General features: G+C 41.4%; 1 protein-coding gene across 1 annotated transcript in view; it reads right to left on the bottom strand.

Annotated features, from left to right (window-relative positions):
* cdk5rap3 (CDK5 regulatory subunit associated protein 3) overlaps positions 1-13,978 on the bottom strand; it is a 15,716-nt gene extending 1,738 nt beyond the window's left edge. The window contains exons 1-12 of the mRNA XM_060939899.1: positions 13,820-13,978; positions 13,463-13,508; positions 13,236-13,367; positions 11,100-11,200; positions 10,969-11,017; positions 10,682-10,860; positions 4,298-4,434; positions 2,929-3,073; positions 704-805; positions 470-551; positions 288-376; positions 1-65 (exon numbers count right to left, since the gene is read on the bottom strand). The exon at positions 1-65 is cut by the window's left edge and continues 141 nt beyond it. Coding sequence (XP_060795882.1) covers positions 1-65; positions 288-376; positions 470-551; positions 704-805; positions 2,929-3,073; positions 4,298-4,434; positions 10,682-10,860; positions 10,969-11,017; positions 11,100-11,200; positions 13,236-13,367; positions 13,463-13,508; positions 13,820-13,825 — 1,133 coding nt within the window. The 5' untranslated portion in view covers positions 13,826-13,978. The remainder of the gene's footprint in view (positions 66-287; positions 377-469; positions 552-703; positions 806-2,928; positions 3,074-4,297; positions 4,435-10,681; positions 10,861-10,968; positions 11,018-11,099; positions 11,201-13,235; positions 13,368-13,462; positions 13,509-13,819) is intronic.
* Between the last annotated feature and the right edge of the window lie 3,954 nt (positions 13,979-17,932).

Genomic DNA, 17,932 nt, shown 5'->3' with positions numbered 1-17,932 from the left:
CTCATGGCCACCATATCGCCCTCCTCACTCATCTCACTCAGTCTCTGACACAGGAACACTTCCAACTAGGCAGTCAGACAGAGAGAGGAGAGCATCACAACCTAGCAAACATTTCCACCCAAGATAAGCCACCATTACAGCGAGAAAGCGGTTTATGATGAAAGACGTGCACAATATTATTTATGTGATTGGTTTAAGCTGGTCATAAAATGGGCTGTAGGCCCAAAACTTTAGCACATTTATAGTCAAGCATCATAAAATTATGTTTCAGTGTTGCGATGAAGTACCTCCATCAATTCATCGATAAACTGACTTCGTGTCTGTGAGTTCTCGAGCAGAGAGAGTGCATCCTCACCTCTCGCAACACCTTCAGGACCTGTAAAACCAGCAGTCTGGCTCATTAATCTTGTGAAGACATTATGCTCATTTCAAATGTGTAATTTAATACAGAAAGCAAATGCATATTTACAGTCGGTGCCTGCAGCAACAACTTCGATTTCCACTGGAGCAGTTTCAGTTTCACCCCAGTCAATGGCACCATCACCTGTTTCCTTATATTGAAAAAGAAATAGTAAAAATATGCTGCATCAATATTACTACCACTGTGGAAATCGATGTTCAACAATAAAAAAAAAAATCTATATATGTTCATACAGTCACATACAAGTGACTACTCAAACAGCAGCCACTTGTGCTCTTGTACCTCTTTGCCAGACTCTGGTACAATGCCCCAGTCTACCCCTTCCTCAACTGTGGTCCCAAAATTCACCTCCTCAGCACCGCTGCATAAATCGCCCCAGTCAATCTGTATAAAAGGGTGCACACACACACACTTTAAAGTGCCATTCCACCATTGGATGTATTCTTTGGCATAAAATACAATATATTTTGACAACATATATAAATGGTATCACTAGATAGAGAAATCTTTTAGCTTCAAAATGATATATCAAACATAATTTTTTGACAACGACAAGTATATTAATTTTGCGACCAAAGTCACCTACCCTTTTAATTTCCGCGCGTGATGTCATCGGCAGGTTCCCCTTCTTGTGTGCCACGTGACGTGTGACGTGGCACATATCAGCAATGGCGGATAGAACCAGGGCTTTGAATCGGAATTTTTTTCCTATTGGTTCGTTCCGAACAGAAACGGAATTTTAACGTTTCCGGTTTTGGGTTCCACCATTAAATAGACGTTCCCGAATCGGTTAGAACAAAAAAATTTTGTTCCCGGAACGGTTAATTACGTTCCCTGCCAGCTGTTTAACAAATGGCTATAAAGTTATGTCTCTGTCTCATCCAGCTTAAGCCAAATGTAGGCTAATTCTATTACAACCTTCATTAAATAAGACAAGAAATAATTCAAAACAATTATTATTTCAAATGTTGGCAATTTGGATTCTCAGTATGTCTTCCCATCTACACAAACAGAAAAAGTGCCAAAAATGAAAGAGAATTCGTTTAGTGTGTTACCAAAGGCTAGTCAGGCCCTATAGAGGGCTACCGCATGACGTCACCGCGCTGCAAGATTTTGTTAGGCGCCATATTGGAAGACCAAGTACACATCTATGCAAGTACATACATACATAAAACAAACTACACCTGAAATGTAGCCAGGGCCGGTTCTGCCCTAATCTGGACCCGGGTGCAACATTGCGCAACCCCGCCCCCCAAAAAAAACCACCAGTCTAAATCAGGACAACCATCACATAACTATAACTATAAAACATTTTAGATCAACTATTTTAACTAAATGGGCTATAATAAATAAGCCTGCAGGCAGCCACGGCGGGCTGCCTCAGAAAAGTAACCATTCAATGACACAACTGAAAGCCTGCAGCCACGGCGGGCTGCCTCAGAAAAGTAACCATTTGTCCTACCTTAAAACTCGTTTTGCATTTTCTGCCTCCTTTTTTGTATTTTCGACCCTCCGTTTATTTTCTTTCCTTTTCTGAAAACCTGATTTGTGTCCAGACATTTTGTTCTGCTACCAACGAACTAACTCGTCAGGTCTCGTCTCTCGAGCCCGCGATGATTCCCGTGGGAAGGGCAACAATTGATACATTTTTACAAACAGCCAATAGAGAGGTTGCATCGTTCAGGCTCTTCTTTGCTCAGACACTCAGTAATGGAGATGTGATAGCAGTCCACCTTCCCGCTCTCTCCATTCAGTCAGCGAACGTCACACAGGAAGTGAACCCCAGCGGGTCATAGAAACTTGCGCAGGAGAAGAATGACTATTTGTAGGCTACAGAAACTTTGAGGAACGAAATAAAAACCGGTATTAACCGGTTACCATTATTTTTAATAAGCGTTTCTATTCCGGAACATAAACAATAATAAAGTTTCTGGTTTCGTTTCTGTTCCATGTGAAACAGAAAAAGTTCCCGGTTTTCGTTTTCGTTCCTTGAACCGGTTCAAAGCCCTGGATAGAACGCGATAAAAATAATACCAATAAATCTAGCTAATACCAATAAATCTAGCTAACTGAAAGATTAACTCAATTTTTCGCAATTTTTTTGGCCCCCATATACGAGGAGAAATGACTCTCTCACTTTGGGGGTTTCCTGGTCTAAAAATAGACCGACACATGGTACACAAGAAGGGGAACCTGCCGATGACATCACGTTTCACTACCGCGCGGAAATTAAAAGGGTAGGTGACTTTGGTTGCAAAATTAATATGCTTGTCGTTGTCAAAAAATTATGTTTGATATATCATTTTGAAGCTAAAAGATTTCTCTGTCTAGTCATGTTGTCATAAAATATATTGTATTTTATGCCATTTTATATAATATATTGTATTTTATGCCAAAGAATACATCCAATGGTGGAATGGCACTTTAAACAACAAAAAGACTTTGTACTTATATGCAAGCAGACAACCTGTTCATTTGATTTCTTACGGTTCTATTTGATTACTCACTGTTTCCTCTGTGACAGTGTCAGGTGGTGCTTCCTCTACTACAGGTCTCTCTATAATCGCTGGAACATTTCCGGTCTTCCACTCATACATGGTTGTATTTCCTTTTTGCTGAATGAAAGACAGCATAGGTAGAACAGGCTCAGACCTGAAGAGATACGAAAGATCCCAATTTAATAGCAGGCTCCAAAGCTAAGCAGTTCATCTTAACCTAAAAAATATTTAAATAATATTGGCTGGCTTTTTTTCGTGGTATATCAGATATATTCCATTCAGCTAGCATGATATTGAATGAGTCGAAGACTCATTCAATATCATGCTAGCTGAATGGAATATGTCTGATACACCATGAAAAAAAGCCAGCCAATATTATTATACATACACACACACCCTCTTCATATCAGCATTCTCGAAAGCCAATGCTAGCTTACCTGCAAGTTGGCGCTATTAGCATGGCAGTGGAGTCACCTACAGCCACTGTAGGGTTCATTAGTGCGACAGTGAAGTCACCTATAGCGTTAATCAGTAGCACAGGCTAATGACTGAGAAACTAAGATTTATGTCCCAAGACTCTTCTCCCACGCACACTCGCCACAGCATTTTTCACCCAGACTTAAGTATTCATTTCCTGATGTAATTTACTTAGTTACTTTTAAAATAAACATCAACAACTATACACAGCAGAGCAACCTGGCAGCCAAAATTCTCTCAAAATCTTCTGCTTTTAACAAAGCAAACCTCGCAGCCATGTTTGTTTACAAACGGTCACAGTCACTCGCTAGTGCAGAAGTTTTACATCTCCGATGTGTCTCTTTTCCAGTTTTTCAATGTCTGTTGGCATGTTTTTCTCTTTGTAAATACGCGTGAAGAATATATAATGAAGTTTTGGTAGCCTTTCGGGTGTTCAGCACGTCTTCGGTTTCAGTTTTTAGTTTATTTATTTAGTGCTTAATTATAACATGGGCTATGATAGCTAATCTTAGCAGGAGCACTGGATTAGCCTCGTTTTCTCTCTTTCCCAGCAGACAAAGAAATGATTCTGTGCGTGCGCAGCAGAAAAGTTGTCGTCATTGGATCTTCGCATGAGCTCTGACGTGCGACATCGTGTTGTCTTGACAAAATGCAATATTATAATAATATTGCACGCTCATTCTCCACTGGGGAGAGTGACGTAATACATGGAGGAAAAGTGATATGATAATGCATGCTTTCAATAAACCCACTAGAAGGAAATAGAATACATGTTTTTTTATTCCATGGAAAAAGTGGCCCGTATGTATAAAAATGTAAGATATTGCATGTAAAATATCAGTAGATGAACTACGAATGTTTAGAAATAAAATCTCTAAGCAGTCATAGTGATGGCACTCACCAATCACAGACAAACTTAGTGAAAGCTGTGTAGAGCTTTATCGTTTCCTCCAGGCAGGCAGCCTGCCTCCCCGTTTCCTCCAATACAGTGGGTAAATCCTTCACAAGGGCCTGCAGCTCCCTCGCCACGTTCTCCCCCTGAAAAAGTCAGATCAGTGTGTATTTTGCATTTATAATCTTCAGAAATGTTTCTGTAGTCAAGTGCTGGCTAGTGCTATTTATCTCATAATCAATCTGTTTCATAATTTGCAGGTTTAGAAAAAAACTGCTTTAAGAATCAGTATGAATGTACAGTGGGGCAAAAAAGTATTTAGTCAGCCACCAATTGTGCAAGTTCTCCCACTTAGGCCATGTACACACGTAGCCAGGTATTTTTAAAACCGAACATTTCCCCCCCTCCATTTATAAAAATGTTTTATCCACACCACCTCGTCTTCGAAAAAAATCCCTTCCACACATAACCGAACATCTGCGTTTTCAATCACATTCATAAGCATTCCAAACCTGTAGATGGCATTATTTCCCCAAATCCTACCCCCTAATCACATCAGAATAGCCCTCTGTTGGCGTCACTTCCGCCTAAACATAAAACATGGCGCCAAGCTCGTTCGTCTGGACAGACTTGGAGACAGAATTGCTTCTAAACACAATTTTGGAGTATAAACTTCAAAAGACGCAAGAAAACGTTGATTGGGAATCTTGTCAGTAGTTGGGCTTCTAAAATTAAACATGTAAATAGCACCTGCACAATAATTAACGCTTTCAAGGCACTACTCCGATCCATTACTCCTTGTCCATGCTTAATCTGGCTTCTGCAGTAAACAAAGGTCGCACGTTTGACGTCAGGGCAGATTTGTTGTCATTTTTTTGGCGCAGATTGTGACGTTCTAAAACGCAAAACTCCAGTTATCTCTGTCTACACGAAAAGGCATACACGGAGTTTTCAAAAATCTTCACTTTGCCTGGAGTTTTTTTAAATATTCGTTTTTGGTGTGTTTTCATGTGGATGACAGGCCAAAACGTAGAAAAATATCTTCGATTTAGCAGATACCCGGCTACGTGTGGACGGGGTCTTAGAAAGATGAGAGAGGCCTGTAATTTTCATCATAGGTAAACTTCAACTATGAGAGACAGAATGGGGGGAAAGAATCCAGGAAATCACATTGTAGGATTTTTAATGAATTAATTGGTAAATTCCTCGGTAAAATAAGTATTTGGTCACCTACAAACAAGCAAGATTTCTGGCTCTCACAGACCTGTAACAACTTCTTTAAGAGGCTCCTCTGTCCTCCACTCGTTACCTGTATTAATGGCACCTGTTTGAACTCGTTATCAGTATAAAAGACACCTGTCCACAACCTCAAACAGTCACACTCCAAACTCCACTATGGCCAAGACCAAAGACCTGTCAAAGGACACCAGAAACAAAATTGTAGACTTGCACCAGGCTGGGAAGACTGACTCTGCAATAGGTAAGCAGCTTGGTGTGAAGAAATCAACTGTGGGAGCAATTGTTAGAAAATGGAAGACATACAAAACCACTGATAATCTCCCTCGATCTGGGGCTCCATGCAAGATCTCACCCCGTGGGGTCAAAATGATCACAAGAACGGTGAGCAAAAATCCCAGAACCACACGGGGGGACCTAGTGAATGACCTGCAGAGAGCTGGGACCAAAGTAACAAAGGCTACCATCAGTGACACACTACGCCGCCAGGGACTCAAATCCTGCAGTGCCAGACGTGTCCCCCTGCTTAAGCCAGTACATGTCCAGGCCCGTCTGAAGTTTGCTAGAGAGCATTTGGATGATCCAGAAGAGGATTGGGAGAATGTCATATGGTCAGATGAAACCAAAATAGAACTTTTTGCTAAAAACTCAACTTGTCGTGTTTGGAGGAGAAAGAATGCTGAGTTGCATCCAAAGAACACCATACCTACTGTGAAGCATGGGGGTGGAAATATACTTTGGGGCTGTTTTTCTGCAAAGGGACCAGGACGACTGATCCGTGTAAAGGAAAGAATGAATGGGGCCATGTATTGTGAGATTTTGAGTGAAAACCTCCTTCCATCAGCAAGGGCATTGAAGATGAGATGTGGCTGGGTCTTTCAGCATGACAATGATCCCAAACACACCGCCCGGGCAACGAAGGAGTGGCTTCGTAAGAAGCATTTCAGGGTCCTGGAGTGGCCTAGCCAGTCTCCAGATCTCAACCCCATAGAAAATCTTTGGAGGGAGTTGAAAGTCCATGTTGCCCAGCGACAGCCCCAAAACATCACTGCTCTAGAGGAGATCTGCATGGAGGAATGGGCCAAAATACCAGCAACAGTGTGTGAAAACCTTGTGAAGACTTACAGAAAACGCTTGACCTCTGTCATTGCCAACAAAGGGTATATAACAAAGTATTGAGATGAACGTTTGTTATTGACCAAATACTTATTTTCCACCATAATTTGCAAACAAATTCTTTAAAAATCAGACAATGTGATTTTCTGGATTTTTTTTTTCTCATTTTGTCTCTCATAGTTGAGGTATACCTATGATGAAAATTACAGGCCTCTCTCATCTTTTTAAGTGGGAGAACTTGCAATTGGTGACTGACTAAATACTTTTTTGCCCCACTGTAGACATGTACCATATGGCCATAAGCATGTGGATACCTGACCATCACATCCATATATGCTTGCTTGAACATCCCGTTCCAAAACAGTGGGCATTAATATAGAGTTAATATCTTTTTTTTTTTTTTTATTCTGGAAAGACTTTCCACTAGATTTTGGAACGTGGCTGTTGGGATGTCTGCTCATTCAGACACAAGAGCATCAGGTTGGGAAAGAAGGTCTGACTCTCAGTGGGCATTCCAGTTCATCCTAAAGGTGTTTGGTGGGGTTGAGGTCAGGGCTCTGTGCAGGACACTCAAGTTCTTCCACACCAACCTTGGCAAACAAGGTCTTCATGGACCCTGTGCACTGGGGCATCGTCATGGATGCCCTGTGCACGTTTGGGCCCCTTAGTTGCAGTGTAGGGAAAGCTCAATGCTAAGCATAGAACATCATCCTACACAATCGTGTGCTTCCAACTCTGTGGAAACGCTTTGGGGAAGATCCACATACGGGTGGTCAGATATCCTCATACTTTTGTCTATGCATCTGCAGAGTGCTCATATTAGCTGTTTAACATTAACAGAGTATAAATTCATCTGCTAAAAAACTTCAGATTTCTTCTGAACTACCACTGAACTGAAGGTCTTGGTAACACTGTAAATAAAATGTGTACGGGCAATTAAACATTTCACCAATTTAGTCATTGGGAATGAGCAAACAATTAAATCTCACGAATGGCAAAATTATAGAAAGAAAAACATTTTAAACTGCATAATCCTGCCCAAAAGACGATACATACTGTTCAAAAGTGGACCATTTTGCAGATTTTTGCATGCTCGCCCCTTCTGTGAGTGAGTTTCTTCCCACTGGCCAAAAACATGCAGCTAGGCCAACTGGCTATGTTAAATCCTTTCTAGGTGTGAATGAGTGTGTAAATGTGTGATTGCATGGTGCCCTGTGATGGAGTATTCAGGGTGAATTCTCCTGCCTTGCACCATGTACTAACAGGCTCAACTCTGGATTCAAAGCAACCCTGACCAGGAACTGAAGGAGTAACTGAAGATGAATGAAAAAAAAAAAAAATCAAACATAGTGGGTATAACTGCACAACAGACTGACTTATCAAATTATGATGATTACAGATAAACTCCATGTTCTAATGTTTCTCATATGATATGCAGTTGAATGAAAAGTTTACTGTTGTGGAATTCTCATTTGATTTTCTAAACAGACATTTACTAATTTTCCACTAACAATATGCCTCATTTATCAATCTTTGTTTAAAGCTGTGTGTAAAATGTTTGCGTAAGCCAAATAAGAGTTTTTATTTTTGCCAGATTTACAACATTTTCAGAAATGCTAATTTGTATGTTGATCGCCCACGAAGCGTAAAGTGCTTTCCCAACACAATTCATCTGCATCTAGTGACACCCATAAACTCCATAAAAGGTCAAGTGCATAGAGGGCTGGAAACATGAAATGACTACTAAATGGTAAAATGCACAAGTGGAAGTTATTTTTGACTAACTTCTATCCCAATAAAAAAAAAAATGGCAGTGTGACAGCACCTAAAAATGTCAAACTCGAAATCTACACGTGTGAAGTGACGTAACCAAAAAATGGTGCAACATGAAATTAGAGGAAAAAAATGATCTACATTGTACACAGGTGATCAGCACACCAAGCACGTCATACAAGCGTACAACTATTTTTAAATACACTCATGGAGCACTTTTTAGGAACAGCGATACCAATTCTGGGCAGGGCCTCCCATCGCTTTCAAAAAAGCCTCAATTGTTCATGACATGGTTTCCACAAGATATCAGAAACATTTCTTTGAGTTTCTGGTCCATGATTACATCATGCAATTCCTGCAGATTTTACAGGTGCACTTTCAGGCTGCAAATCTCCTGTTCTACCAAATCCCAAAGGTGTTCTATTCGATTCAGATCCAGTGACTGGGAAGGCCACTGAAGAAGAGTGAACTCATGGTCATGTTCATGACACCAGATTGAGACGACTTTTGCTGCATTATCATGGGAGTAGAAGATGGTAAACTGTGGCCATGAAGGGATGCACAGGGTCAGTAGCAACACTCAAATAGTCTGTAGTCTTCAAATGATGATTGGTATTAATGGGCCTAATGTGTGCCAAGAAAATTCCCCACACCATTACACCACCTCCCCCAGCCTAGACTGTTGACACAAGGCAGGTTGAGTCCATGAATTCATCCTGTTGGTGCCAAATTCTGACCCTACGATCCGTGTGCCTCAACAGAAATGGAGATTCATCAGACCAGACTCCATTTTTCCAGCCTTCAACTGCACAGTTTCAGCAAGTCTGTGTCTACTGCAGCCTCAGTTTTCTGTTCTTGGTTGACAGCAGTGGAACCCGAAGTGGCCTTTTGCTGTTGTAGCCCATCCACCTCATAGTTCAATGTGTTGTGTATTCTGATATGCTTTTCTGCTCACCACAACTGTAGAGTGACTATTCTCCATTGACCTCTCTCATCAACCAAGTGTTTCCATTTGCAGAACTGCCGCTCACTGGATGTTTTTTCTTTATTGCACCATTTTGAGTAAACTCTAGAGTGTGTTGTACATGAAAATCTCCAGTTGAAAAGTTCAAATCAGCCCAACTTATTTTACCAGCCTTAGTTTATGGGTTTGTGTTGGCGAGACGTCTTTATTTTTCTTATTCCTTAATTAACGCCAATGATATAAAATAACTACTTTTCACAACATTTTCTCAAGGGTAATCTTAGCCCCCCTGAGTAAACTCGCATGAGGACGCATTTTTGATAGAGACTCCAAAGTCCTTTAGTAAGCTACTCTGGATCAGGACGTCTGCTAAGTGTCATCAACATTTAAAAAATAAAAATAAATTTAGCAATTTGAACTCTACAGTGGGCGGCACGGTGGTGTAGTGGTTAGCGCTGTCGCCTCACAGCAAGAAGGTCCTGGGTTCGAGCCCCGGGGCCGGCGAGGGCCCTTCTGTGTGGAGTTTGCATGTTCTCCCCGTGTCCGCGTGGGTTTCCTCCGGGTGCTCCAGTTTTCCCCACAGTCCAAAGACATGCAGGTTAGGTTAACTGGCGACTCTAAATTGAGCGTAGGTGTGAATGTGAGTGTGAATGGTTGTCTGTGTCTATGTGTCAGCCCTGTGATGACCTGGCGACTTGTCCAGGGTGTACCCCGCCTTTCGCCCGTAGTCAGCTGGGATAGGCTCCAGCTTGCCTGCGACCCTGTAGAAGGATAAAGCGGCTAGAGATAATGAGAGGAGATGAACTCTACAGTATAATCCATAAGTAAAAATCCAAACAAATTATATATGCTTCAAAGTTGATCAAGTTGAGTGTTACCGGTACATTAGTTAGTCTTCTTATGTGTAAATTCACCTAGGAGCATGAGTAGGATACAAATATTTTTCCAAAATGATGAGATTTTCATGAATACCAAAAATTGTGTAGGTGCTCCTACAAATGAATTATTAAAAAAAAAAATTGTTCATATCCAGTTCGATAAATGAGGCCACATATAACAGGAAAAAGACACCCAACACAGTAAATGTTTAATTAGAGAAACATTTTTTTTTTTCAACTTACTGATTTTGTTCTAAGAGTATGGAAACATTTGTAAGTCCTATTCAATTCTAACAATTTATTTTTTTAACTGTCAAATAATGCATAAGTTCAGGAATGGTCTTTTCTACGATATGTCTGCCTATGGGGTGACTCGCTATAGTTTTCCAGGTTCTCAAAAAAAGTATGAACTTAGTAGATGCTCACAGTAATGCCGTACTGCTTGCACGCTGCATAGTAGCGCTCCCTCATGTCTGCTGCTCCACTCTGGCACTCCAATTCTCGCCTGCTCAGCTCCTGCTGCAACTGCTGTGCTTTAGCCACTTGTTTCCTCAAAGCAGGGCCCTCGTAGCTCACACTGCGGCTCAGGAGACTGGCCAGCTCCGCTAAACGCACACAGAAGTACGTCATGTGCAACACAAACATGATTTTCTGCACCAGTGTTCAAATGCAGTACACAAAATATACATCAAGCCACTCTGATCTTCACTTACCTAGATATGCGTTGTCTTTCTCATACAAGGACACTATTTCTTGCCAGTCCTATTGAAAACAAAAACCAAGTTAAATGGTGTCTTATATGTGTATGTAGTGACACAGAGACTAGTAAAAGGCGTGCAATCACCTTCATCCTTTGTGATGAATACCTGCCGAATATATTTTTGGATGAGGCTTCTGTTCCTTTTAGTATTTCCACTATCCTTAGGCAATGAAAATAATGTATATCTGCATTGACACAAGAAAATATTTTTGTTCATGTTGTGTATGCTGTGAAATCTCACAGAAAAACATAAACGTAGACATACACTACATAATGCTTGTGTGCATGATGGCCTGAGATGGACTGACATGTCATTCAGGGTCCACCTCGGGTCTGGTATTCCCGGGACAGGCTCCAGATTCATCACAACTCTGACCAGGATAAAGCGCTTATGAAAGATGAATGAATACAAGCTACAGTGGTGCTTGAAAGGTTGTGAACCCTTTAGAATGTTCTAGATTTCTGCATAAATATGACCTAAAACATTGTTAGACTTTCACACAAATCCTAAAAGTAGATAAAGAGAGAACCCAGTTAAACAAATGAGACAAAATATTATACTTGGTCATTTATTTATTGAGAAAAATGATCCAAATATTACATATCTGTGAGTGGCAAAAGTATGTGAACCTTTGCTTTCAGTATCTGGTGTGACCCCCTTGTGCAGCAATAACTGCAACTAAAGGTTTCTGGTAACTGTTGATCAGTCCTGCACACCAGCTTGGAGGAATTTTAGCCCATTCCTCCGTACAGAACAGCTTCAACTCTGGGATGTTGGTGGGTTTCCTCACATGAACTGCTCACTTCAGGTCCTTCCACAACATTTCGATTGGATTAAGGTCAGGACTTTGAATTGGCCATTCCAAAACATTAACTTTATTCTTCTTTAACCATTCTTTGGTAGAACGACTTGTGTGCTTAGGGTCGTTGTCTTGCTGCATGACCCACCTTCTCTTGAGATTCAGTTCATGGACAGATGTCCTGACATTTTCCTTTAGAATTCGCTGGTATAATTCAGAATTCATTGTTCCATCAATGATGGCAAGCCGTCCTGGCCCAGATGCAGCAAAACAGGCCCAAACCATGATACTACCACCACCATGTTTCACAGATGGGATAAGGTTCTTATGCTGGAATGCAGTGTTTTTTCCTTTCTCCAAACATAATGCTTCTCATTTAAACCAAAAAGTTCTATTCTGGCCTCATCCATTCGCAAAACATTTTTCCAATAGCCTTCTGGCTTGTCCACATGATCTTTAGCAAACTGCAGACGAGAAGCAATGTTCTTTTTGGAGAGCAGTGGCTTTCTCCTTGCAACCCTACCATGCACACCATTGTTGTTCAGTGTTCTCCTGATGATGGACTCATGAACATTAGCCAATGTGAGAGAGGCCTTCAGTTACTTAGAAGTTACTCTGGGGTCCTATGTGACCTCACCGACTATTACATTGCTTGCTCTTGGAATGATCCTTGTTGGTCGACCACTCCTGGGGAGGGTAACAATGGTCTTGAATTTCTTCCATTTGTACACAATCTGTCTGACTGTGGATTGGTGGAGTCCAAACTCTTTAGAGATGGTTTTGTAACCTTTTCCAGCCTGATGAGCATCAACAATGCTTTTTCTGAGGTCCTCAGAAATCTCCTTTGTTCATGCCATGATACACTTCCACAAACATGTGTTGTGAAGATCAGACTTTGATAGATCCCTGTTCTTTAAATAAAACAGGGTGCCCACTCGCACCTGATTGTCATCCCATTGATTGAAAACACCTGACTCTAATTTCACCTTCAAATTAACTGCTAATCCTAGAGGTTCACATACTTTTTCCACTCACAGACATGTAATATTGGATCATTTTCCTCAATTAAATAAATGGCATGGTATGATATTTTTGCCTCATTTGTTTAACTGGGTTCTTTTTATCTACTTTTAGGACTTGTGTGAAAATCTAACGCTGTTTTAGGTCATTATTTATGCAGAAATATAGAAAATTCTAAAGGGTTCACAAACTTTCAAGCACCACTGTACATCCAAATATGAATCCGATCCACAGCACACATCTCATAACTTGACTTTTCATTCTGATTCAGTGTTTCTTTCTCTTTAACATGCCAACCCAGCCAGTTATGTAACTGATCACACACTCTACATACAAGATATCAAAAACAGGTGCACGTGCAAATCAAAATTTGAGTAGGTTAAGCCTGAAAGAGACGGACATGAGCCCATGAGCAGCTGCTTGATCTCCTCGTTCTCTGGCATGTCCTGGAGAGCAGCGTTGATCTTTTCCCTGATGGTTAACACTGCATTCTGCCATTTTAGAGAACAGTGTCTCCTGTCCACAAGCCAGTCTGAAAACAAATGTAAACATATTTTTGATATGCTTGTCCAGATGTATGCATATATATTTTTTATTTGCTTCATATAAATAAGATTTAAGTCTTACCGAGAAGTTTGCTGGTTTGAATGTCAATAGGGAGATTTTGAACATTCTGAATGACAAAAAAGAGAGAGAGAGAAGTGTTCATTAAAATAAAGTGTTAGTGAGACCTGTAACATTGTGGTGTAAAGCAAAGACTCTGGCATATCCAATGTCAAGCAAGTCAGAAACCAAAATGTAGTCCAGAAAAGTAGTTATGAACCCAAATATAATTATGACAGCTGACTTGTATACATACACAAAGCCTGAAAGGCATAAACAGAGTTAACATTACTCAAAGAGCACTTAGCAATGTGAGCTAGTGAAGCTACAAAACAACAAATGCACAGTCACCAATTGCTTTTATCCCAACCCTTACTTTACCTCCATACTCTCTATCCTCAATTTTTTTGGTATTTTTTATACACAGAATTACTATAAGATATGATACATATCCATAACGCTCTTTAAAACGAGATTTATCCTGCAGTTTTCGTTTACACGGCCATTGACACGTACTTCCACATCTAACCAATCAAAAGGCAGACTAGCTAGACGTTCCTATCCGAACCAACCAATCAAAAAGAGCAATAGTGGCAGAGCCTCTACGCAGCAAATCAGAGAACAGGTTATACACTCACCAAAATAAAAGTCCTTAATCTAATAAAACGGAGGACACCTAAATCATCATGGGGTTGTGTCGGAAACATACACTCACCGTCCACTTTAATAGGAACACTTGCACCTGCACCTTTCTGTTGTGTGTGAAAATAAGATAAGTCTTTATTGTCGTTGTCACTTTTTCAAAGGTACAACGAAATTGAAGGTGCGGTTGACTCATGAGTTATAGAAAAAAAATAAAAACAAATCAAGTATAAAAATAAATAGTAAAGTATACAGAATTGCACTGGTATAAACAGAATGTAAACATAATTCAAATCAAGTCATTTTATTTATATAGCACATTTAAATACAACACAGTTAGCCCCAAAGTGCTTCACAACATAACACAAGATTTGGAACAACATTTACAGGGAAACAGAATAAATAAAGAAATTGGACTAGATTAAGGACCTACGTTGTTTGGTCCGGACCAAACGAACCAAATTTCCCTTGGTCCGGACCTTTTGGGTTGGTCTGAATACAAACCACCGAACTCTGGTCCGGACCGAGACCGAGCTGCAAGGTCGGACTCGGTCCGGACCAAAGGAACCCTGGTGCGGACCTTTTGGAGGTGTGAAAGCAGACCGGACCTAATCTGACAGTTTTGCTTTTTTGTACCTCGGGAGCTTCCGTCGTTTGTCGAGCATTATGGGAAACAGAGTCTTGACACTCCACCGCAAAGTGCAAACACTGTTTCGGTTGTCAAGGGAACCTTACAACAGTCGTTCAGTCATTCAGACCAGTGGTAGGCTAGACTGCGGAGTACAAAAAATGAGTAGGGGGCAAACGTGGGCCGAGGAAGAAACGCGTACCCTTGTACACCTATATGGGCAGATGTCCACATATCTGAGCTTTTGGAGAGAACACACAAAAATGCCGACGTGTTTGCTGTATTCAGTGAGAAAATGAAGGAGAAGGGGTTCACGCGCTCCCCAGAACAATGTCGGCTAAAAGTGAAGAAACTCCGTCAGACCTACATTACAATCAGGGACATTCTTTCAAAAAGTGGCGGCACTAGCAACGCAAAAAAGAAATTCATCTATTACGATGGATAAGGCGAATATCCCGACACGTACCTCCTCCGTCTTGCGTGAAGAGCCAGAACTGTCACACCATGATGTGCGCTCATCAGCGCTATCCTCCGTAGCCGCCTTGCCCTTTGAAGTCTCATCTCATCTCATTCTCATCTCATTATCTGTAGCCGCTTTATCCTGTTCTACAGGGTCGCAGGCAAGCTGGAGCCTATCCCAGCTGACTACGGGCGAAAGGCGGGGTACACCCTGGACAAGTCGCCAGGTCATCACAGGGCTGACACATAGACACAGACAACCATTCACACTCACATTCACACCTACGGTCAATTTAGAGTCACCAGTTAACCTAACCTGCATGTCTTTGGACTGTGGGGGAAACCGGAGCACCCGGAGGAAACCCACGCGGACACGGGGAGAACATGCAAACTCCACACAGAAAGGCCCTCGCCGGCCACGGGGCTCGAACCCAGGACCTTCTTGCTGTGAGGCGACAGCGCTAACCACTACACCACCGTGCCGCCCCCCTTTGAAGTCGTCGTTGACAAATTACTTGTACAACAGCATAGTAATCGCACAATTGTGAAAACAGTAAAAACTGGAAAAAACATATAGCTTTGATGACATTAAAAAGAATAACAGCACGGAAAGCCTCCATGACTACTTTTGAACTTAACGCTTTGTGCGCGTGTCGTCTCTGACCAATAGCTGAACGACCTCAGGGCGCGTGGCTTCGTTGACAGATTTTGGTCCGCTTACTAAAATGTACAGTGTGAAAGCGAACCGCACCAAAATGAAAAAATAAAAAAAAACATTTGGTTCGGACCAAAGCAAGTGAACTATCGAACTATCCTGGTCTGAATACACCCTAAAATCCAAGCTAGCAAAAAAAAAAAAAGTGTAAAAAAAATTAGCATAAATCTCGTTCTCGTTATCTGTAGCTGCTTTATCCTGTTCTACAGGGTCGCAGGCAAGCTGGAGCCTATCCCAGCTGACTACGGGCGAAAGGCGGGGTACACCCTGGACAAGTCGCCAGGTCATCACAGGGCTGACACATAGACACAGACAACCATTCACACTCACATTCACACCTACGGTCAATTTAGAGTCACCAGTTAACCTAACCTGCATGTCTTTGGACTGTGGGGGAAACCGGAGCACCCGGAGGAAACCCATGCGGACACGGGGAGAACATGCAAACTCCACACAGAAAGGCCCTTGCCGGCCACGGGGCTCGAACCCAGACCTTCTTGCTGTGAGGCGACAGCGCTAACCACTACACCACCGTGCCGCCCAATAGCATAAATATGTAAAATATAAGGATAAATAAACAAAACAATTTATAAAAGTAATTAAAATAATTAAAAGGGGTAAACTTGACATCACTAATTAAAATTGAAAATAAAATCAAAATTAAAAAATGAAAATAGAAATTACTACCTCAGATTGTGCCAAAAGCAAGAGAGAAAAAAATGCGTCTTTAAATTGGATTTAAAACAATCAATGGTGGGAGAGGATCCGACATATATAGGAAGAATGTATATATAGGATCTGACATATATAGGAAGACCAGAGCTTAGGGTCAGCAACAGAGAAGGCTCTGTCACCTTTGGTTTTTAGGCGTGTGCGGGGCACTGAAAAAAGAAGTTGTGATGAAAACCTGAGGGATATGGGAGCAGAACAAGGTGTGAGGAGATCAGAAATGTACTGAGGGGCCAAACCATTTACGGCTTTTAAAACAAACAACAATACTTTAAAATCAATTCTGTACCTCACAGGTAACCAGTGTAGCTGTGCTAGGGTGGGAGTGATGTGTTGCCTTTTCTTAGTGCCAGTAAGGAGCCTAGCTGCAGCGTTTTGGACCACCTGTAAGCATGTGAGGGTGGAATGAAGCGAGCCCAGATAAAGTACATTGCAGTAGTCTAACCTAGAAGTAATAAAAGCATGAATAACTGTTTCTAGGTCTTTTGGAGCTAATATTGGTTTTAGTTTTCCAATATTTCTCAAATGATAAAAACTACCTCTCACCACATTTGCCACCTGCTTATTAAAACTCAAAGTATTGTCCATAAAAACACCAAGGTTTTTAACCTCACTGTGCAAATATGCAGACAAGGGACCAAGGGTTCCTTTGTATTGTATTGGTTCTATATGTACACAGATTGCACTGATAAAATAGTATAAACAGGGCTCTCAAGTCTCACGCATTGAGCGTGACAGTCACGCTTTTCGGTCTTTTGTCACGCACTCCTGCCATACATTTCTCACTCTGAAAAAAAATATATATAAATTTCTCTGGCACGCCGCTATCGCTATGGAAACGGCAGGAAACAAGCACATCTCCTATGAGTCAAACCTGCCACTTACCAGTCAATCAAAAAAAGGAAAGGGGCGGGGCTACACAATAGTCAGTCAAAAGCACTATTGTATCTGGGTCGATAATGCAACAACCAATGAAAAAAGCATTGTTATCCTGGGAATTGTTCACGTGATTCTGCTACAGCCAACAGCTGGTCGTGATAAATAAGGTGGTTTTGTTGTTGTTGTTTTGTGGAGGTCTCCTGTTGGGTGTACTTTCTCCCCCCTATCCGGGGTTTAGTTTTGTGGGATGTCCATTTGTGAAGTAGATCTTGAATTGGGCTTGTAGGTTTGCTGAGACACCAATTGTTCCTCATCTGTTGTTTTGTTTGCTCTGGAATGGTTAAACTCATATCTGGCTGACAGAAGCATGAGTGTAAGCCTTGGAAATTTGGAGTCCAGCTCTGCTCCACTGTTTTATGGGGTTCCACAGGGGTCCATTTTA

The sequence above is a fragment of the Neoarius graeffei genome, chromosome 14 (genome assembly GCF_027579695.1).
Source record: "Neoarius graeffei isolate fNeoGra1 chromosome 14, fNeoGra1.pri, whole genome shotgun sequence".
NCBI classification, from domain to species: domain Eukaryota; kingdom Metazoa; phylum Chordata; class Actinopteri; order Siluriformes; family Ariidae; genus Neoarius; species Neoarius graeffei.
The sequence above is the reverse complement of the archived record's forward strand: the minus strand, read 5'-3'. Positions and strand labels throughout refer to the sequence as shown.